Here is a 23,388-nt window from a genome sequence, read left to right as displayed (position 1 = left end):
GTATGTCTGTAAACGGTAACTGGATCTTTCACTGGTTATGTAGGATGCCATGATTTGTGTGTGTAAAAGTTTTATACTATATACATACATATATATATATATGTATGTATATATATATATATATATATATATATATATATATATATATATATATATATACATACATATATATATATATGTACTTATAACTATCACATGAAGATAAGGATTATCTGCACATTATGAGGTTATTCTTGACATTAGTGCTGGGTTTTGGAAAAGGATCTGGTGATTTAGTGTGCTGCAGTTTAAATAATAAGCACATGCGTCAAATGAGAGCGCTGAGTGACGCTCTGAGCTCTATGCTGCCATCTAGCGAATGAGGTGAATCTCTGCAGATAAACGACTATAAAGAAGTTATTAGATGTTTTTGAGAATCAGCACAGTACAGTGAAAGATAATATCGTGAAACTCCAGCGTATCAACATTTTCTTACATCCCTGCTTTAAATCATTCAGTTAAGTGTTAAATTACGAGACGCTTCATAGAGCTGTTGCTCACACATAAATAGAGAAATCAAGTGAAACACTGCCTGTATTTTGTTTTCTCACTGGAGGAAACGTGTACAAAAAATCACATAGAAACAGGATATAGAGTATGACAACTGTTTGATGTTAAACTGCATCTGATGGTGCCTATATGTGTAAATAGACATATACTGTATAGTATTTGTTTCTGATGAAAATTAAGAGGTTAAAAATCTAATCTGTTTTCATCTTTTCATATATCTCGTGTAATATCTCCCTTTTAGCATAAAAAAAGATTTTCCACCTCCACCCAACAGGTGTGATGGAGCCACTTTGTCCTCCATTTGGACATTGTCAGGAAATGAGGTCCCTTAAACTCTGTGGTATAAATGTACTGTATAATAATTAAAACTTAAGATGAGATAAGATAAATAAGATTAAGATAAACCAGCTGATAAAATTACTTTATTTGATTTTTTAAAATAAGTCTGCACACTCCAGTCCTGCAGGGGGCAGTAAAACACAGACACCCTATCAACAAAGGAAAAAGGTCAGAGGTTAGAGGTGAAAGTTGACTTGAGTGAAAACATGGTTGAACACGGGGATATCCGCGTGGTTCACCGAGGTGGCAGTAAAATAAACTTCAGGGAGCCTGTCATAACTAATGATTCAAGGTTAGTGTGTGTTTTAAGTCCGATAATGCTCAGTATTGGGTGAAAGTGATTCTCGCAGTTTTTAAAGGCCTGAGAGCAGAAGCCGGTGCTAGCCGTTAGCATTAGCAACACAAGCTACTTGCTAACTAACTGTTGATATTTCTGCTGCTGTTACAAAAAGTAATAAAAGTCCGTGTTGCATTTGCGACAATCTTCACATTCTGCACTCTACCTTAATACGCATAACGTATAGATATAAACATAATTGTAATTAGTTGGTAAGATGTGTGTTTTAGTTTAAAACGTGGTGGTTTGTGTTGCTGCAGGTTCCTGCTGGTTCCCTCAGGAGAGTGTGTGAAGGTGTTCAGCACCTCCACGGAGGAGTGTGTCCACGACCTGCGGGGACACACCGACCTGGTGACGGGTGTGCTGCTCAGACCCTCCAACCACCTGCAGGTACACTTACACACTTTGTTACCGGGGACGGAGAAAGTATAGCTCTGACTGAACCATGCTAACTTACCTCAAAGACGACTTTAAGATCTAAGATTGTTTGTGCTGAAAGCTACTAAACCATAGTATGTATGTGATGTATACTCAGTATAATATTTTTAATTAATTCCGTGGACCACAGAGTTTAATGTCAGAAACAAAGAAAGTAACTAGGCTAAGGCTAGGACAGTGATTGTTTTAAATTAACCCTCAGACACTACTTTGATCAGCTCAGTTAAGCAACACTAAGGTTTAATTTAAAACAATTTTTAAATTATACATATTTTAAATGCTTTTCTTTCATTATTATTCTTGCTGCTATTGTGGATGTAAAACTAACTGTCCACAGCCATCCACACATTACATGTACTCTCACTTTATTGCAGGTCTACTCTTGCTCAGCAGATGGCACTGTCAGGCTCTGGGACTTCACAGATGGCATTCTTATTAAGGTATGACTTGATCTGTTAGTTGTCTTTTTTCCTCCAGTCTGTTTTCACTGTGGCTCATCCCAATCCAGCACACACACACACATATATATGCATGTTATCCACCTTGTCTCTGAATGAATACAGATGAGTTCAGTGTTTGGTGTGAGCATGCTTTTATGTGGAGTGAGGCACTAGATGTCCAAGATCAGTATGACAAAGAGTCTGTGCTGTGTTTTGTCTAGTGTATCGAAGGCACATGTCACAGCTGTTTAATCTCTTCCAGACTTTTGTCATCGGATACCCAATTTACTCCATGTATGCTTCTGCAGACCACGAAGGAATCATCTTTATCGTTACCCCCCTGCAAAGTGACAAAAGATCTGGTAGGTTTGACATTTATTCTAATTGTGATCATAGCTGTCTTAATATGCTCAAGTTATGCTTTGAAAGAAGAAAATAGTGATAGATAATTTTTATGTTCATGAATCGGACACCAGCCTTTTAATTCTAGGGTTTCTGCACCAGATCAGAGTGTGAACTCTGCAGTGTCTGAAAGCACTACTGTCGACTATGTTTTTTTTTTTTTCTTTCTACTATCACTAAGCGCAGCTAATTGCAAAAAATGTCAAATCAATCCCAGTAGGACTTTAATGTGTATAAAGTAGAAACTGGGTAGGACTGCAGGCTGATGTTTGACTTCATGTGTGTGCATGTGTGCGGATTTGTGTATGTGCAGAGTTGTTCCAGCTGGTTGCAGTGCAGCTACCACAGAGTGGAGAGCAGCTGGTGGAGGCCCGGGAGCTTTCAGGTGTGCTTAGCGATGTCAGCTCCAACCCAGCAGCCATCACCTTCGGTCAAGGGGTATGTACACCAGTGGTACCATCTCCCAACATCCAAATTTTAATTATATAATTGGTTTAATTATTAATTTTATATTGCTAAAAGTGATATCCTCCATTTGGTTAGTGTGTTGATGGGACACTGTTATTAAAGCTTGTTGATATAATTTTTTTCCAACTCTAAAAAAATTAAATTGATCCAACAGATAAAATAGTAATAAATATTGTTAATGATATTTACATTTCGTACGTATAGTTTAATTTGCTTGTAGGTGAAACATCAGGCAAACAGGTTTGAAAACAGATTCTGGGTCACACTTTGTAACCAATTACCCTATGTGTTACTATCCTCACAGGGGGAATATATTGCTTCAGCTAAAGGTTTGCAGCTCGAGGTCTACTTCTTCAAGAAACAGAAGTCCTACAGGTGAGCCAGATGTGTAGATGGAAAGCAAATCATTTTTCAGACTTCAAGTAAAACCCAAAACATGCAAAATGCAAAAAATATATATTTTGTTTGTGCTATTTCACGTTAGAGACAGAATGGTGCAGAAACTGAGAGTGATAGTGTCAAATGTGACCAGTGTCACAAACCACAGACCTACATTTGCCCACAGAGCCATGAGGATGGTTAATAATTCTGTAAACCTTTTCTTGTGTGGGTTGCTAGGTTTTCCCTCAAAGAAGATAACAAAAAAGGAGGCAAGAACACATTCACATGTGTTGCGTGCCACCCAAAAGATGACTGCATTGCTACAGGGCATGAAGATGGCAAGATTCGCTTGTGGTGAGTTTTGTAGCCACATGGCCTTGAAGCTGAACCACTCATAAACAGCCCCTCATACACAGCATGCTGATAACTCTGAGCATAAAGACTTGGTCTAGACATCAACACCTGCTTGTGAATTTAGCTGATACTTTGTTTTTAATTTTGTAACGGTCAATTTCAATAAAAATAAAGTGTTTATGTTTTTTGGGGTGTGTGTGTATATAAAGTACACTGCCCGTCCTGGATTTAGTAATCAAAGCTAAAGGTGTTCCAACAAAATAATTAATTAATTCATTTATTAATTTTTTGGACAGGCAGTGTATATAAAATAAGATGCATGAATAGAGCTCCTCGGGTTTAGGTTAAACCCTACACTAACATTTCTGTATCCTATCAGGAGAAACTTCAACCACAAAAAGGAGTACACATACTCCACCCTGCACTGGCACCACAGTGCTGTCAGCTCACTGCGCTTCACTCCAGAAGGTACAGTATTCATTTAATTACCATTTATTCTGTTTTATATGCCTAATGCAGAGCTGCACCCACCGCACCGCTCTGTCTCATGAGCTCTCCAGTTTAAATCCAGGCAGCGCAGCAGGGTCAATAATTGTGTTGGGTTTTCGTGTTTTCCTTGTGCCAGTGTGAGTTCCTTCAAGTACTCCAGGTACCTTCAAGACTTTTGTGGCTCTAAACTGCCCATAGATGAATGTGAGTGTGAATGGTTGTCTCTATATGCCAACACTGCGACTGACAACTAAGGTTTACCTGCCTTGTGATGTCCCGCAACCCTTAACAGGATAAGAGGCTTAGATAATGGATGGATGGACGGGACAACGTCCTCTTCCTACCTCTCTATCAATTTCTGTTTTGTTTTACCAGGCACCAACCTTCTCAGTGGAGGTGTAGAATCAGTGCTTGTCCAGTGGCGATACAACCAGGAGAGCCAGCGGGACTTCCTGCCCCGCCTCGGTGCTGCCATCACACACATCACTATCTCACCCGATGGAGCACTGTTCTGTACCTCACACAGTGACAACAGTAAGGAGCACTGACACACACAATTACTAAATATGGTAATGGTGGCTATGTCTATCCTCTAGACTAAGGGCAGAGAAATGTAAAAAACAAAACAAATAGAATCAAGGACAGCACCTGTAGTGTGTGTGTGTGTGTGTGTGTGTGTGTGTGTGTGTGTGTGTGTGTGTGTGTGTGTGTGTGGATTTGATGCAAAGACAAAGTAAAGCTGACTTTTGTCTCTGCCTCTTCCTGGTTTTTAGAGATCACAATCATCCAGAGCTGTGTCAAAGTGTCAGCTGTCATTCAGGGTCTGGTCAAAGGTAAGCACAGACTGCTGCTGGCAGCAGCACGTAGGCTGATCATAAACATGCCATAAGGCCTCATAAATAATACATACACCCATAGCACCACTATTTTCAGCTCAACCAATGAATCAGTCACCCAGGTTGTTAAGACAGGGGAAAAAAAACTATATCTTCTAAAACAGATGTGTGAGTAATTATACCTCTCAGTGTCCTAAATCAAAGATTCCCTTCTTCATGTGGACCTGCCAGGTCACTCTGTGCATGTACAGTAAAGGATGTAATTAATGGTCACTTGTTTCTGTTCTGGTGAAGGAGAAAGTGTCCAGACAGACTTGATGTTGGACCCACGCAGCAAAGCATTGGTGCTGAACGGCAAACCAGGCCACCTTCAGTTTTATTCTCTCCAAAGAGACAAGCTGCTGTACAATGTAAGCACCTCATAAGACGAGTTAAGATATGACAAGCAAACCTTCAAGTGAGGTTGTGGATAATTTTTAGAAACATTTACTAATGTAATGCTTTTTTACCTTCTAAAATTGAACATGGTTTCCAAGTATTTGGAAACAAACAGTTTGAATAGTATTTAACCACTTAAGATGAATCCATTCGGGTCCACAAGCTCACTTAACAACAGCATCACCTGAGTTTGAATAAGTCTTAATAGGTCGTCTTCTGTGTTTCCCACAGCTGGACATTGTGCAGCAAGAATACATTCATGAGCTGGGCCTGCAGCAGTTTGAGGTGGTCAAAGCAGCCTTCAGTGCCTCTGGAAAATGGCTGGCAACAGTGGAAGAAAGAAAACAGAAAATAGCTGAGCTGGAGCTTAATTTGAAACTGTGGGAATATGATGAACAAACACAGAGGTACAGATGCTGCATGGTGTTTCCATATATTAGTGTTTCAGTCAGTACAGACTGAATTCAATAAACAGACTCATCTAAAAGTATTCAACTTTGTACCTATAAATTTTCTTAGTATAACAATATTTTTTTCTTGATCCACCAACCGCCACCACCCTGTAACATGCCAACTGAATGACCTGCAGTTTTGTGCTGAACACGACCATCTCGGCCCCACACGAAGCCCAGATTACAGCCATGTGCTTTTGCCAGGCTCCTGACAGCCAGACCACCATGCTGGTCTCCACCAGCAAGGACGGACACTTCAAAGCCTGGCAGCTGGCACCAGTGCACACCGAGGGTAAGTAGTCTAGTCCACTTCCTGACAGTCCACTGTTCTACTGTGGCCATATTCACTGTGCTCACCTTTTAACATGCGGTCTACTTGTTTTCTTGTAGACTTTGAGTTTTCAGATTCATGATGTGCATTTCCAACATGAACTCATAAAGAATGATGTGCTGTATGAAGAACACTCTCAACTCTGTGTTGTCATAATTCATAAGATTTGATTGTTTAACAGAAGTTCAGTCTCTTGTTTTTACACAAAAACACAATGTCAGGAAATCTCTTTCTGTGGATACTACAAGATAATCTGTATAGTTGAAAAAAATGGGCCATAGCACATCTTTCATATTTTTTGTTTGGAATAGACACTAGTTACTTTGTAGGTGCCAGGCCTTTTCTCATCTAACAGTTCATAATCCGAGTTCAAAGCAAGACACAAGACCATGGTTCAGTTTCTGTTTCAGAGTTGTTATACCCCTACATGAGAAAGACCCCCCCACCAAAATAAAAAACAAAAAACAAAAAGTGAGGTCTGAATTAAATGAATCACAGCTTCTAGTAGATTGAGGCTTTACTGTATTTCTCATGAGTCCATTCCTTTTGGTGTTTGTCTTCCCTTTCAAACTACCTGGCAGATGAAAGTCCTTCCTGGTCGTGTAATTTTGTGGGAGCCTATCGCGGGCTGCTGCCTGAGTGCTGCAGTTTCTCAGCTGACGGTTCTCTGTTGGCCGTCAGCTTTCAGGAAGTGGTGACTGTGTGGAGCCCAGCTTCCTGGGAGCTCCTGACGACTCTGTCCCAGCCGCCAGGAGCTATCAGGTCAGAGCGTACACATGCACATACAGTACATAACAACGTTCATATGACTGGTTGTCTGATACTAGTATTGAAATATATTATGTAGTAAAAACTGAAAGAAGTATAGAGTGGATGAAAAGACATCAAGGCCTCACATTCTGCTACAGCACTGGGTTAGACGAGATAACGTGACCCTGCATGACTTTGCAGTAAATATCATCTTTTGGTTTGTGGGATCTAGATTTGGAAATCAAAAATGATGACTCACATTTTTAACAAAAAGACTAGTAACCAGTCACGATGGGCTGTTAAAGCGTGAGCAAACACAGATTCACTCAACAGTTACGGTAGTTTAGTTTTAGAGTTTGTCTCCTCAGTGGTGGACGTCTTTGGGACCTTTTGAACACGCTGGCGGAGGTCCAGATACTTGTTTGTCTCGGCAAACACTGGCTGCAGGCAGTTTTGTAACGTTGCTGGAGTCTCAGAAATGTTGGCAGATGTCCCTCTGCTCAAGAAGGGGCCCTCAGGTCACTGAGGACACAAAACTACTGTTTCTAGTTTCTGTACCACTTTTCTGAAAACACAGTCAGCTATTAATATATTTACAAGAGAAACAGAGTGATGACTTGCAATTTCTCCTAAAATGAAGGATTAGAGCCGGCATAAACATGATAAGTGTAAAAGTCAGCATTAGTAAAGGTCAGGTTGTTTATTTTCCCACTAACATGAATGTAAACCGAACAAATAATCTGTAACGGACTCTCTCCAAAAACTCATATTCAGAAAAGCTCTTAGAGTAAGCAGACATTTCCTGTGTCACTTGGGAGCTGTTCAGGAATTAGTGCATGTGTAGAGGACCAGGAGGAAACTGGAAGATGTTGATGGCCAGCTGTTTCCACAGCTGCATAACTACCACCTATGGATGTGTAGAGCTGGGTCAGTTGTCTCACCTCTAACCTACACTCTTGTAATGTAACTTGAAAAATTCAAGTATAGCCTCACTTGCTGAAGGCTGATAATAAAATCCTAAATGTAGTTGACCTTTGAGCCACTCATTTTCTGGACTGTTGGGTCTTTGTGGGTGTTCAGTTCCGTGTGCATGTTCCCATTTGAAACCCCTAAAGCGGAAAACTCTTCAAAGGCTAATCCTGTGAAATATGTATGGGCTGAGAAGCTGGTTGGTTTCAAATGGGGGCACTTAGGATTCTTTACAGTCGAAGGAAAACAAAAGGCCTTTTTTTCTCCATCAGGGATCTGTGTTTTGGGCGACTAAGCTGTTCCAAGTATCTGCTAGGAACCACGGCCAACAACCTGCTCTGCTGCTGGAACCTCCTCACCTGCTCCTGTAAGGCCGCTTACACTCAAATGCAAATTTGCAGCTGTGTGCATTAATTAACCTTTTAATGTGTCCTGACATATTGAACCACATATTTTTCTTTCCTTGTTTGTTGTCGTCTGTCTCCTGTCCTGTCTGGCAGTGGAGTGGAGCACCTGTATGGAAACCAGCCTGCTGCTGGCTGACCCCCTCTCTGAGAACATGGCTGCCTTCTGCTATCAGGCTGGATTCACTGACTGTAAGCTTCAAACTTGGTGCTTACATCTGAGCTTCCAAGTTGGCATCGCATATCAAACCACATTTTTGCAAATCTAATTTAAACCCACAGTGCAATTCTGCACATCAGTGTCTTCAAAAGCTGCACAAATTGGTAGAAGCTTTTTAAAAATTAGAGTGAAAAATGTTAACAAGGTGAATCACTGGTTTGATAAATAACTTCCCAAACTTTATACTTTGCACATTTCTTTTAGCTGCCAGGTTATCTGAACAGGGCTTTTATGGTTTAACTAATGTTAAACACGTGCTGTCTTCCCTCACTTTAAAAACCGTCAAGCTGGTAGGCTGTTAGTAAGCAGGACCTGCACAATGAGCTGTCTGAGGATACTGTCCCATTCAGTTGCACAACACACTCGCTCAGCTCAGGGTGTTCTTTGTCAAATGCAAAGTGACACAGAAAGAAGCGATTTTAATCAAAGTTGACTAGCTTAAAAAATGTAGTTTTTATTTCTCTTTACCACCAGCACTTAGTTCATGTTTCTCTTCTAAGTGCTTTTACAAAGGCAACATCTAATGAAAGTTATTCATGAGAAAACACCTAATTTTCATGAAATGCTAATGTTAATGACTCCAATCTGTGATCTGGAGCTTTGGCTTAGTGCTGTTGTGCTAGGCTAGTTGAGTTTTACAATACATGCAGTGTCCAGAGTTTATCTTTTTTTTGCACCTTGACATGATCTCAGATCTTGGATACTTTGTGTCGGGGCAAAGTTTTCTGTCTTAGTAATCAAGTTATTCGATGCATTGTTTCACCAAATCTGAATGTCTATGTCGTTTCCTTCTCTGCTCCAGTGTTTGTTTTTAAGCCCAGTGAGCCTCGGCCACTGTTTTCCCATAAGGCTGTGTGTTCGGGGAAGGTGACTCGTGCTGTCTTTGCCCCGAGGGATGAGATGTTGGAGAGCTGTGAGGAGAGCAGCCAGTGGCTCAACCACTCCCAGCTCTACTTCCTCACTCAGAACATGGTAAACACCACATCCACACAGAGTACATCATTTCATGCTAAAGTGGGGGAGGGGGAGGCATTTTGAAAGAGGCTGACCTCTCATTTGTTACACTCAGTCTTTCAGAAAATGTGTAGACACCTGAACGTTAAACCATGGACAATATTCTGCTGCTGTAGCAATGTGCAACACGGCTGCAGTGATTTGCTCCCATTCAGCTACAAGAGCATTAGTCAGGTCAAATGCTGTTAGCGTGCTGTGTTCAGTTTCATCCCAGAGGCGGGGGTTGGGGGTTGAATAGGTCAAAGGTGAGGATTAATGGATTGAGGTCAGGGCAGTGTGCAGGCTAGTCTAGTTCTTCTACACCAATCTGGGAAAACCTTTTGCTGTGCTCAGGTTAAAATTAGACAAAGATAAAGATGGTGGAGTGGAACCAGGGGGCCGAACCTAAACCACAAAACACAGCTCAAAGATATGTGCACATGCATTTTCACATTTTGTCCACATAATAGCAACTCAGGTTTAGTCTTTGTAAAGCATTTGTTTTCTTACACTTATGAGATGTCAGGGATTTTTTTTTTTCAGTTAAATTAAAGAACGAGCAGGAAACGGGTGAATTCTGTCAAATCAAATAGATGCTAATTAAATCTGATGTGCTCTTGTTTTAGACATATTCATGCATTTGACTGATGTGCATTCTTTCAGGACCTTGTTACGTTCACCACCAAAGCAGAAGAAGACAAGCTGATGGCCTTCAGCAAACAGGTAGAATTGTTAGAGATTAAACTTGTGAAAATGGGTTGACAGTTTTATCGGGATGTTTCTTCAGCCATTTTCTTCTGAAATGAACTGAATACACCGTTGTGATAAGCCAGTCCCCTTTGGCTGGCTAAATCTTTTGTGGATCCTCTGTCATCTCATAAAACTGCTGATCTATTGTCGTTTATTAATACTTATTTATCCCTTCTAGCTTGTGATCGATGATAGCATCACCAAGACACCGTTCCACCTGTTGCTGGGGAAACACCGGCAGCAGCAAAATCAAGATGTAGCCAGCAGCCTGTCTGCTGATAGAACACCTCTGCCACAGGGCTCTGTAGCTATTAAGGAGGTCAGTGGTTCAGCTCTGTTTAGATGAGGTCAAGTCAGTTTTATTCATACAGCCCAATACCAGAGTTACTATACAGTACATACATCACTCTGCATCCTTATGTTGTTTTATTGTATTTAAGAGCGTTTCAGAAAAGGTTTTGGATGTTACAGTTTGCAGTGTCTGAATATTGTCTGAATTCCAGCTTCTGCAGACCCCAGCCCACGTCCTTCCCTCCACCTCTTTCCTCTGCTCCATGTTTGTACAGTCTCTACTGATCTCCATCACAGACTCCAGGTCAGTCCGCAGAAACACATCACTTTTTCTTATTGAATTGCCGCCAATAATGATGATAAGCCACATTTGAGCTCGTTGGTTGTCATAATGTCTTTGTTGTGTAATGCTGCTGGAATTCAGGCAACTTGTGGTTTAGCAACTTCACATTCTGACAGTGGAGGTTCTTGTTTATCTCTGAAAATATGCAGAGTCATGTTACCCTTTTGATTTTTTCTCATAAGTGCTCATGGGCCCAGAGGGGAAAATCAACATGCAGAGGAGGAAATGGAGAGTGAGAAAGAGGAAGAAGATTCAGATGAGGAAATGGAAACCAGGACCTTGCGACCTGAGCAGGCACCAGTGGGAAGCCAGGCTACAGAGCCTGCAGCCGCCCCTCTGACAAAAGCCCAGGTTAGGGAACTGAGGAGGGTGAAGAAACTGGACCACAGCTGGTTCTCAGGCCTCCTGGACTCCTGATCATGTACAAAGACACTCAGACAGATACAGTGCCTACAGAAAGTTTTCATCACATCAATGGATGTTTTTAATGTTGTCTACCTTCAGTTAGAATGGATTTCTTCTGGAAACAAACAAATGTCCAGGTGCAAAAAAAAAAACAGAAATATTCAATTGCATAAGTATCTGGTTCGAGCCTACATGGACGAGTTTGTATCAGTTTTACACATTTGAAGATTTTTAAAAAATGATCTGATTGCAGAGACTCTTTTGCAGTCTTGTGTGTGAACGAGTGTTTTCTGCTACAAACTGACTCAGCCACTCTTTATATGAACATGTACTTATGTGACGTTGTGTAGCTTTTAGTTTGTGTGTCTCTGGTTGCTGTATCCCACAGTTCTCTTGCAGACTGCAACAGGTTTTCCTCCTATTTCTCTACAGCTCTGATGTGTGTGCAACTGTGCGTTGTGTTTCTTAACAACTCAATCCTGTGACAGTGTTCTAACTTGCTTTTGTGAAACAGGAACCTTTTACTGGCTGTCTTCAAAAACGTCCAGGTTCCTGTTGCAGAGAAAACGTTCCCACAGCACTTGATGCTGAGTGAGCCATACTGCAGGAAATCATTTTTGAGTTTGCTAGCCAGCTCTCGTGCGTTGCCATCACAGTACCAGCTGTTACAGGGTAACAACTGAGTGAGGTTGGTGCAAAACGATGTAAAGACTCAAGAACATAATTTATTTTTCTAAAAAGAGGGAGCCACTGGGGTACAAATACCTCTAACTGGGAATTGATGTAGTTTTTGACAGCAAATGAAATACAGGTTAATTTATTCCTAAATTAAATGCCATGTCTTTATTACACACACAGCCTTTCAATTAATTCACAACTGCAGCGGAGATGATTTTGATCGTACAGATATTGTACAAAAGTGACTAAATACTTATGCTTTTATTTATTTTTGTCTGTTTTTAATTTTATATTTTGCTACTCTGATTTGTTTGAAAAAATTCTCAATCGCATCCACATAAACAAATGTAAAGCATAAAAAAAAGACCAAAGTTGGGGTGAAAACTGCTGTATGCACGCACATGTATGTGCACTCACATATTTTTCTATACTTGGACATTTAATAAAATACATAAAGCTGTTTTTAAGCTGTCAGCCTTGTCCACCGCTCACCTGTTTTGACAGAAGGTGCTTCTCTGGACTGTTCACACTGTCAGTAGGGTGTGATGTTGATGCTAGTGAGTGAAGGTTACGTGGCATTTCTCACATTGTTGAACTATGACACACATCAATCCAGCAGCTTTCAAACGGCATCAAAATGACAAAACAAACAAAATATGGAATCATTGTTTGAATTTGTTTGTTGTTTCTGTGTAATATTTGTGATATTTAGTTACTGAGTTGTTTCTTGGACACATTGAACAGTAAAGTTTAGTTGTAATAACGGCATCTTGAAATGGTGCATTATTGTTGTAAAGTCCTGAATAATCTGAAGGAGAAAGTCACGTTTCTTTTCTAGTCTTGCATGTGACCGAGAACTTGATCTCAGCATTTTTCTGTTCCTCCTGTATCAGGTGCTCTGAGGCCTCCCACCACCAATGTTCAGATCTGTCATGCTCTTCCATAATCTCAGCAGTTTTCAGTCATCAAAGCCGTCTAGGGTCTTTGGCGATAAACTGGGTCACCCTATACATGTACGTCCTTATCAAGTCGTGCTCTGTTTATCTGTCACTTTTATTGACTTGATATGAGCTGTTCTACAGTAGACTGCAAGCAGATCAGGCAAATGAGGAAAACAAACCCTGTCGCAATCTTGACTAGTATAGGTGCATGTAAAACGGACACAATGATGATCTTTAATTCTTTTTATCATTTAGTGAAGAACATGTTTCAATATCAACACAAAAAAAGAGTTCAGGAAATAAAAAAACTAAGACCGCACCATATTTGAGACTATACTTCATGCTTTTTTATTGAGAGATAAGAAGATTTCTAGACTGCCACTCTCCTGAGAAGGTGGCCACACCTTTTTTCTTTTTAGGAATTGCTCCTCTGCGAGTACTCGTTCTTGACGTCCTAGTTCTTGTCTTTACAGTAGACTTTCGCTACAGTCAGCAGCCTTTTGCCCGCTCAACGCTGTGATTTTTTCAGTTACGAGGAGGAGCCAGGGTCCCAGCTTTGAACCTTCTTATAGGTGTTACTTGTTGGCTTGGACCTTTGGCACTAAACAGACAAATCCTGCTATCATACAACCAGACATACAGTACGTGTGCAATATTTTACTGCTTAAAAGGGAAACAACGAAAAGTTTAGAACAACATAATGTTGATGAGCTCTCTTACTGATTAGTACTGCGTTGATATTTGGTGTAAATATTGTAAACTGGCACTACCTTTTCAGATGAGCATCGCAGTGTGGCCACAGTTTGGTCCAGTGCACGTGTAATAAAACATTACCGTGTTAAAATGCTGAAATGACCACAAGATGCAGAAGCAGAGCCCACTAGCACGTTGAAATTGTGCAGCTCAGCTTAATGTCAGTCAAACTCAGGAAACAAAGATTTCAGATGGGGGTGGGGGGTTTGGTATGTGACCTTGCACTGCAGCAACCAAGCCCAAAACTCAGGGCGAGAAACTCTGCAAGTATAATATGCTGCACACAGACAGGCAAGACTGTACAGACAGATGATTGTAAAATGTTCTTTATTTAAGAGACTTGAAATACAACAAGTACCAACATCCTCATATCGAGTGGAGTGCGATTATAACATAAGAATAAATGATTCCTTAACTGAACTACTATATTTATGTATTTATATATGTGTGTGTGTACATATAAATATACACACATACATTTCAAAAATCTGAAAAATTGACACAAAATGCTGGTTCCACTAAGTATACAAAAACACGTAAAAAAGTTTTCAGACAAAAACCACAACATTCGTATAAGTAAGTTTAAGCAGACTGCTAATGTTATTTACATAAAAAATATAGCTTTTATGGCCATGTGTGGTATTCCTGAATCAGCAGACCTTTGTAAGAGCTGGCTTCCTTCTCATGCCAGACTGAGTTTGAGGTTTAAACTAAACCTCTGTGGGTCATAAGAATTGAGCTTCATTTCCAGTGAGTCTGCACCTTGTGCTACACCTGCAGACATCTGAAAAGTAGCCTTCTGTTCTCCTGCATCTGGTGTGGCTGTCTCTGTTTCCAACCTAAATACTTCTCCTCCACTATTATCCAGAATACACTTGGCTAGCTTTCTCACCGTGTGTGTGTGTGTGTAGGGGGGAGGGGGGACATCAGAAATTAATGAAAACTACAACTACGCTGGTTTCAGATACAAACAGCAGTTTAGGATCTTTAAAGCATAGCTACTTTCCCTAGGTCTGTCATTTGTTAAATCACCTCACAGGAAAAGCAGCCACTAAATACATTTTCTATACTAGTAGTACAAAGCTAAAAATGTCAAAACACAAAAGAGCTATAACAGGAGTAAAACGTTTCCTCCTCTGTTGAGGCTTAAAGTAAAGAGAACAAAACCCCAGACTGAGTCCTGGCAGTCTGAAGTGCTAACTGAGATCAGATTAAGTGTTGCTGACTAAGCTCCCTGGCAGACGTAAGGAAATAGGGGGGTGTCTGAGGCAAACTCAACTTTTTCACAGCACATGGAGTTTTTCCATATGAAAATGTTGCGCTAAGTGTTGACAGTATGTAATTGAACCACGATCCCCAAAGCTCCTTAACAGACTGACAGTGAGACTGGACGTGATTGGAACAGGAGTGAAAAGGGGGGTGGGGAGGGTCAGGTCTTCAGCCTTGTGCAAACATCTTGATCAAATGTCTGATCGTGCATTGGATGAATCATTTAAAGTGCCTGTGTAACAACAATCATGGCTGGAAAAAAAAAATCACTCAAGAGAAGTCAAACGTAAAAATTAAAAAGTGAAACTACTGCTTTAAACTACCAGAAAAAACGAAGTATAAGTACAATCTCAGAAATATTCAGATATACTAGAGTCATATGAAAGCACTGGTGAACCTACACAACTACTGTCACCTGATAAAAGAACCTATATATGTGTTATGCTTCAGACAGGTTAACTGGTTTCCCTCGTTTCCTTTTGTGCCGCACATGGACTTGTGACTTTGGTAACTGAGAGAACTATTGAGAAAGGTGCATAGGGCTTTGTTTCTTACAGCACAATCAGAAACGCACAACACAATACTGATATTATAAAAACCCACTGTCTGCATTTCCTGAATAAATACCATTTATTGCATAACCCTTATCACCACCTATTAGAGAGACTACATCCCAGTTTTGTATTTGGTCAAATAACAAGTATCACATCCACAAGCTGCTTGTCGCACACATGTACGCGAGTTGACGTGATCTGTGACTAGGCTAAAAGACAGCAGTTAGCAGACACTGCTGCAGCACCAGTGGCGTGGCTGCGTGAAACCGAGGGACCGAGGTTCTGTATTCTAGGATCTCACAGACAGTCCCTCTTAGTTCAAGCCTCAGTGCCTGCTTCCCTGCAACGTTGCTCCCTCATTTTGACTTTTGTTAGCAGAAGCACCTTTTACACATCTTTCCAGGTGGATCCACACTGTTAGGAGGCATATTTTTTCCAGCGCCTTATCCACAGATTTTTAACAAGACCCAAAATGGGGTTACAAGCCTAGGAGAGGTGGATCCTTGTTTTACAGTGCATGTATGTGTTAAGAAGCTATGAAAGGCTGTAGAAACACTACTTTATCTCAAGTTTTACCACTACTACTACTACTACTACTACTACTGACGTTTCCCTGACTAGAAGCTTTTTACTCACCTCCTGCTTGTGTTGAATGCTTTTTTAATGTCGATTTCTACCTGGACGCTGCACATATTAGTATTCTGACAGCTACATGCAATGATGTTAGTTAGCTAAGATGCAGGGTTAGGTAAGGCTTGAGAAATATGTACCCAGGACAGAGTCTCTTTAATGGGTTTACACGGTGGTAGGAAGTGAAGGGCTGTCTACCGTCTCTTCCTTCTGTTCCGGTGAGCAGCAGAGGAAGAGGCGGCTTCCCAGGTTCTTGAAGGCAAAACGAAAGTACATTATGTGACCCATGGCCACGAAGGACACAGAGATGATGACCAGCAGGCCGAAGGCTTCTGGGTTCGGAGCCAGAATCACCATGATGAAGTGCAGCAGGTCTAAGAGGTAATTCATGGAGTTCTGGACGCCGTTGATCACACCTCGCTCCGACTCAATCACATTCTCCTGGATGAGCTGGGTTACTGTCAGGTCAAAAGACCACAGGCCTGCAGGACACAAATCAACAGTCAGTCTTGATGATATTTTTACAGCCACATTAAAAGGACTTTAGGACTGAACGGTAGCTGTTGTGGGAAATATCAGGTAATTGGCGTCAAAGGTTGCAAATACTGCTTTGACATCCGTAGCAGATTCACAGAGACGCCGTGAGATTCCGGTTACTTATGAAATAGTCCATCCTGTGGACCTGCTTGAGTCACCTGTTTTCCATAATTTGGAAAGCCTCATAATTTTATGAAAGGAAGTAAACACTGTGATACCTTCAAACTCTAATTTCCTTTCAATAACAGTAAAACCCTGAACTTTGCACATCTCTTCATAATCTACTTTAGTAATGTTCAACAATATTAACAATTTAACAATCAGGTCTGTTCAAAATCAAGAAGAAATACTTTACTTACCAACTCTAGCAGCAATGACGCCTGAAAACAGCAGGCCAACAGACATGTAAGACTGCAGAGGTGGCATCTCTTCAGCTGGTGCAGGAGTAGTGGCGTTCCCACTGGTGAGGATGGTGGCTAGGCTTTGGTCAACCTCGGGCAGGGCCTTCTCTCCAATCAAGTGGGTGTACAGGTCCTGGAAGGGTGACACGCTGAGGTCAAAGGGGCTCCCGGGAGCGAAGACGGAGATGACACACAGCATGAGGCAGGACAGCTGAGCCATGCCTGAGATGAAGCCGGTGCGGATGAGGCCACACTTCTTGCGAACCCAAGTGAAGGCGACGGTGCCACAGATACCCGATATAGCTGAGGCCCCCATCAGAAGGCTGAGCACTGAGCCGTTGAGGCCCTGTGTGTAGGCATAGCCTGTGGTGATGCAGTCAAAGCCCAGCACTGTCATGTAGAGGAATGCCAGGGACATGCCAGCGAAGAAGATGTTCTGGTTGTAGTAGGCCACCCAGCCGGATTTTAAAGTGCGCAGAGGTTCAGTCACCTGGTCGCAACAGCCCTGCTCTTTGGGAGAGTCAGGCTTCGCCACGACTGAGGCTTGATTCATCAATGGCTGAGAAGACTCCTCAGGACTCTGGCTGTTCTCCACATCTACAAAAAATTACACGTGTGAGAGATTCAGTTATATTCATTGACCCGACCTAATAAGTTGCAGCTTATTACTAAAACTATAGCACAAATCAGCCAACACAAGGTCAAGTGACATATTCCTGCAGCTACCTGTTGAATGGCTGAGCTGTTTGAGCTCCTGGTGCTGTTCCTTTTGTCCGCCTTTCACTGCCAGCGCTGGCGTCTTCTGGTAGACCTTCCACAGCAGCGCGTACTCCAAACACATGGAGCACAGGTTCCAGCCAGAGATGAAGCCGCAGCCAATGAAATGGGAACCGAAGGCCATAATCTGGCCCACCAACATGGGAGCAAGGATGTTGGTCAGCTGGTCAATAATCCGCACCGTGGCATTCATGTCTGTTTGATACAAAAGCAGAACGAGGCAGAGGTCAATATGAAGTAGGTGCTTTAGTGGGAAGTGTGATCAAATAGCAGCCTGTTCCAGTCCTCATGTGTCTGGAAGGTTGTACATGTTCATATGACAGTAGGTTTTACTAGAACGACTACCACAGCATAACGTTAGGGTCAACAAGTTCCTTTTACACCATGTGAGCAAATCTTTTAAAGAGCTTATAACACTCAGAGGGGAAATTGCAGGCACATAAAAACTACAATTGAGAGTGAGTCAGCATCCAGGGTTCAAAGTATGCCTTGCCCTACTGAACAGATGTGATAACGGGTCACGCGAGCCCTACTTCTGATGACAGACCAGCAGCAAGTACGATACACTGACCTGCCAACTTGCTGCTGTCCTGACCTGCCACGACCACAACCCAGTCCCTCTGGATGGTGATGGATGTTGCTGTGCTGGCCAGATTGGCGATGTTGGCGATGCTGATGACCAGAATGTAACAAGTTGTCTGAAAAACAAAAAAGACGGATTTTTTTTTTTTACTTAATAAAATAATTTTCTAAATTTTGATTCATTAAAGAACAAATAAATAAATAAAAACAATCAAAACACTAAAACCATTAACTAACTGATGAACATATCCAGTGTTATACAAGAAAAAAAAGGGGAAAATCTAAATTTCACCTGATGTTGATCATAAAATACAAAGTGTTCCTTATTACAAAATAAATCATATATTAACACATGAATGTGATCTTAACAAAAGCATCAGTAAAGAAGGGGTGGAGGAGAAACCTTAAACAACATCCAACATTGTGCCTATAATGGCACACTAGCAACTTTTTTGTGGGTCTGTGCGTGCACTGTAACGCAGCACCTCTGGTCAGAATAGCAAAACTTCTTCCACAGGCCAGGTCACATTTCTCAGTCTCCCTGTCTGTCATTCGACTGACTCCCGTTTCACCAAAATCTCTCCACCTCTAACACTCCTGGATGTTCAAGTGTAAACAAGCATGTGTTTGAGGACGTGTGTGTCATTACCTGATGTGCTTCGTTCCCTCCTAATTGTTTGTGACAGTATTACGACAGGTTTGGTTTAGTGATTGGAAAATAGGTGTTTTAGAACTTCTTCAGTTCAGAACTGTATAACTGTGATTGCAACCTGAATGTAAAAAACAACTTGAATGTAAAAATAACGTGCTGAATATCATGAAACAAGGTTGTTTGATGTGTTCTAACCTGCTCTGTCAATTTAACTTAGGGGAACAGTCAAAGGTCATCTGGGAGTGAACTGCATTCATGTCACTCTTCTGCAGCCATAAACCATATTGACACCGGAGTCCGTATCAGTAAAAGTAAGCAAGTTTCAATGCCGACAGTGCCGACAAAGCAATATTGGTAGAAGCGCTTGAAAATCCTCATCACATCAAACAAGCACGTAAGAGACAGCACAAAGGGGATCTTACCAGAATCCATCCATTGTAGAGTTCCACAAGCTGTTCTTTGAACTGGAAAACAACCATCAAGAGGATCCCGCACACGATTACGCAACTGTTCTGGACGAGCAGTGAAGTCTGGGCCACTATGGAAACACCAAAACCAGAATTAGGGACAGATATGTGATCAGAGACACAGCACATTCCTGTCTGATAAATTAGTTCATTGGAGTGCTTCCACAAGATTGTCAGCTACTCTCCCAGCTCCCTCATCTCATCTATTTGAATGGTAACTTGCTGAATTCCTCTAGATAAATATCTTGCAAAAGGTGCATTTAACTGTGAAAATGAGAGACTGCACACTATAATACAAGTCAGTAAGGCTTTGACATATTTTTACACTTGTCTTTGGATTTTGTGCGGCCTTACCTTTAAGTCTGGGGTTTCTGTCCACCCAGTCCCCAATGATGGCCCCGAGCAGCAGCACGGATCCGGCCACCACCAGCCCGTACACAGCCGTGAGCAGCAGGCTGTTCCCATACAGCTCCACAAGGAAAACAGCCACAGCAAAGTTCCACATTCGGTCACCCTGGGGGGTTGAAATCCTAATTATAAATATTTCATGACATCCAGTTGGGCCCTCACAAGAGATGTGTGTTAAGGTGCTGCATAAATGAGAACACTTTCTGCTTTTATGAGGTTAAGACATTAACACCATCTTCAACGGTTAGTCAGCTCCTCATAAAGACAGGTACTGTGCTGGAAAAAACATGTCATTTTGTATGCTAATGACAGTCATATAACCCATAATGCAATAATAACAACACATTAATGTTGTATCACATTTAGCCTGGTAGTGAATAACCCACATATGCAGCCTGTCATCATACTGAACATGCACAAATATATGATGTAGCATAAAAAAAAAAGTGGTCAAGTGTAAGGTCAAGTGGGTTTTTACTTACCCATGTTGACAGAGCATGTCCCATGTAAATAAGAAATTTAGCTGAAGTGAAGAAGTCCCGGAGAGTCTCTGTAAAGACAGGCAGCTGTCAGGCTGCATTCATGACATGTAACAGGCATTAGACAGCAGAGAACAACAACCTACCAGCGCAGGTCTTCTTAGGTCCAGAGTTATCCATTTTTAAAGCTGTCCAAAAAGGGAAAAACAGCCAGGTGAATGTTGTTTTACTGCTTCGGGCTGTTTCCTCTATTGTAATGTAAAGGAGCCCCTTGACGACTCCCGGCCACTGGCGACGCACGACCACGAACTAATAATAATGAAAAAATAATGCTACAAAACAGTCAACACACGGCGTTTCTCCCCTGTCCTCCTCTCCAAACTTAGCTAACACTGTAGCTGAAGTCGGAAAGAAATTTCTTTATAGGCTAAGCGTCGGTAGAAGCGCAGGGCTAAGGAGCTGTGAGGCTCGGTCAGCTCGGTCAGCTCGGTTCTGCTGCTCCGTGTTTTCCCCCTGCCTCCAATATACCCACGGAGTCACGTGACCTGTCGTTATTTACACCGTCGCCCCTCCCCCTGTCACACGCACATGCATACACACGCGCGTGCGCGCGCGCACTGTGAGCCCTCTCTGCACATCATCGGTAACAATGGGATAATACGCCTTTTTCCCCACTGGGCTTTGAGTGACTTGGCTCTTCCATCCGCCTGTTTACCTGCAGCCTGGCTTTCTTTGGCCTCAGCTGATGACTAAAGATGTGCTGCTGTCATGTTTGCGTGTAAAAATACTGCATTTCAAGTCCTGCATTCAAACACATGGGCTGATATACTGGTGGCGATCAATAGGAATAAAGTTTCCTCTTATGCAGAACTGGACAGGGCTAAATGATCATATTTCATGTTTTAATTGAACACACTGACAGTGCTGGTGGAAAGGCAGTTTACTATCTGGTTGAACCTACTTGGCACCTATAATCTCCAACAGGCTCTTCCAGTAGCAGTCGATCAGACCCACACAGCAGTACCAGAGGACTTTTGGACCACTGCTCTTTTCAGGACCGCTACAGCTGAGTTATATTTTTAGGATGTCAGATGTGAATGGCTCTCTATGTTTGAAGTCATTCTGTAATAAATGGGTTCAGGGTCATTGTCCTGTCCTGTCCTAGTCCAGGTCTACTAAGCTTCAGCAGGTGGACAGTCACCCTGTCATTATCCTGTAGGACACCTTGATAAACTTAATAATTCACAGTGCTCACTTCACACATGCAGTGTTTTCTTTTTTCTTTTCAGAGCATCGGCTTCCTCTGTGGTGTCGTGCGCTGGACACTGTGATGTGTGCAACCTTGTGTCATGATTGGTTCTTTGTTACCTCACTGAGAATTCTGTGTTGTGCCTTTTGAGTCATCTTATCTGGGCACACACTTCTATGCAGACTAGCCACAGAACCAAATCATCTCCATTTATAGACAGTTTGTCAAACTGTTGACTGATGAATATCTAAACTCATCGATATTACTTTGTAACCCTTTTCAATTCCTGATCCTAGGTCTTCTGAGATCTCTTTTTGCGCTGCATGGTTCACATCAGCAGATGCTTTTTGAGAAAAGCCACTTCATAATGAAATCATCAAGCTTGTTTGTGGTCGCTTTGTTTACCTATGTTAATATACTACAAAAGGACAATCATAATACTTAATTAAATTTTTTAAATGATAAATTCAGTCTACACAAAATCAATACAGTGATCCTACTAATTAAAAAAGAAAGAAATTCTAACTCAGAGGAAGATCTGACCCAATTAGCATTCACACATTATTATGTATTTGAACACGTATTTATACATGCTGGTAATTCTAAAGGGTTCACTTTACTTACTTTATTAACTAAATGTGAGAAATAATTGGAGGAGGAGAGGTTGCTAAAGTTAAAGATGAAGTGAACTTGCTTGTTGATGTCTCGCGCATTTGATTTGAACATTTTGGCAACCAAAGCTGTCATTACTACCTTGACCTGGTGAAGCTGTTTGTCAAGAAGCCTGTTGCAATAGCTACAGTTTGGTGGTGAACAGACAAAAACTGTGTACAAAGCACACATTTGGATGACTTGCATTTGTCCACCTATGTCAACAGCACAGGATCAAAACTACAATTACAGGCTGCGTTGATGTGGACTCCTTGGCTCGCATCCATAAAAAGTAATAAACACTGGCTCGGTTAGCATATGGTCAATAGGTTTCTTTTCTCTGTAGGCTACAGTGGACTCTTCTAAGGCTCTTATCAGTTCATACCATCCCAATTGAAAATGACAACACACTTCATCTTAAAGCAACTGTTAGTGTATGAATTTGAACTTACAAAAAACAAATCTCTTTGCTGACTTTTCCAGTTTTTCAAGCCAGTCAACAAGTCACAGTGCTATGAAAAGCTAGTATGACAACAAAAACTACCTTATAAGACTCTCAAAAACATCCCAACCTTTGTTTAAACCAAACCAACATGACAAATGCAAAAGAATCTCCTCGTTCTCAGAGAGAGATTTGATGTTGATCCAATAAGGTCTTGTTTTGTCAGCCGTCTTGCAACATACTGTAAAATACAAGTTTAACTTACAACCAAATCCCTGGCACTTTAGTGTTTGAGCAGTAATTAGTGAATCAGTGAACTCTAAAGGGTGGTAACAACATTTACTAGCCAACAACTAATTAACACATTAAATCTTGTTTCTTCATTAAATCATTTAAATTAAAAAAAGCATAATAACGTTGACAGGCAAACAATGAAGAAGTCAAGAAGCCTAAAACTCTCCTGTAAACCACAACGTGTGTTTTCTTAAACTCACTTACAGTGATTATTATACAAACGATTCATTATTAAGCAAAAGGCT

General features: G+C 41.4%; 2 protein-coding genes across 2 annotated transcripts; one reads left to right on the top strand and one right to left on the bottom strand.

The window, feature by feature from the left end:
* The first annotated feature begins 1,082 nt into the window (after positions 1-1,082).
* wdr75 (WD repeat domain 75) lies at positions 1,083-13,259 on the top strand. The gene is made up of 21 exons (XM_026377083.1): positions 1,083-1,180; positions 1,486-1,615; positions 2,038-2,103; positions 2,366-2,465; positions 2,819-2,943; positions 3,278-3,348; positions 3,592-3,708; positions 4,088-4,176; positions 4,573-4,731; positions 4,971-5,030; positions 5,328-5,443; positions 5,703-5,878; positions 6,061-6,215; positions 6,836-7,016; positions 8,246-8,340; positions 8,474-8,569; positions 9,400-9,569; positions 10,254-10,313; positions 10,519-10,659; positions 10,844-10,935; positions 11,157-13,259. Exons 1-21 carry the CDS (start codon positions 1,095-1,097, stop codon positions 11,389-11,391), a joined length of 2,520 nt encoding a protein of 839 aa, XP_026232868.1. The 5' UTR covers positions 1,083-1,094; the 3' UTR covers positions 11,392-13,259.
* An 802-nt stretch (positions 13,260-14,061) lies between these two features.
* slc40a1 (solute carrier family 40 member 1) lies at positions 14,062-21,016 on the bottom strand. The gene is made up of 8 exons (XM_026376490.1): positions 20,654-21,016; positions 20,511-20,578; positions 19,975-20,134; positions 19,576-19,691; positions 18,491-18,617; positions 17,869-18,114; positions 17,101-17,739; positions 14,062-16,686 (listed from the first exon to the last, which is right to left on the bottom strand). Exons 1-8 carry the CDS (start codon positions 20,685-20,687, stop codon positions 16,370-16,372), a joined length of 1,707 nt encoding a protein of 568 aa, XP_026232275.1. The 5' UTR covers positions 20,688-21,016; the 3' UTR covers positions 14,062-16,369.
* Positions 21,017-23,388: the final 2,372 nt, after the last annotated feature.

Source organism: Anabas testudineus, chromosome 21 (assembly GCF_900324465.2).
Source record: "Anabas testudineus chromosome 21, fAnaTes1.2, whole genome shotgun sequence".
NCBI lineage: Eukaryota > Metazoa > Chordata > Actinopteri > Anabantiformes > Anabantidae > Anabas > Anabas testudineus.
Note: the sequence above shows the minus strand (reverse complement) of the source record. Positions and strands in the feature narration are given on the sequence as shown.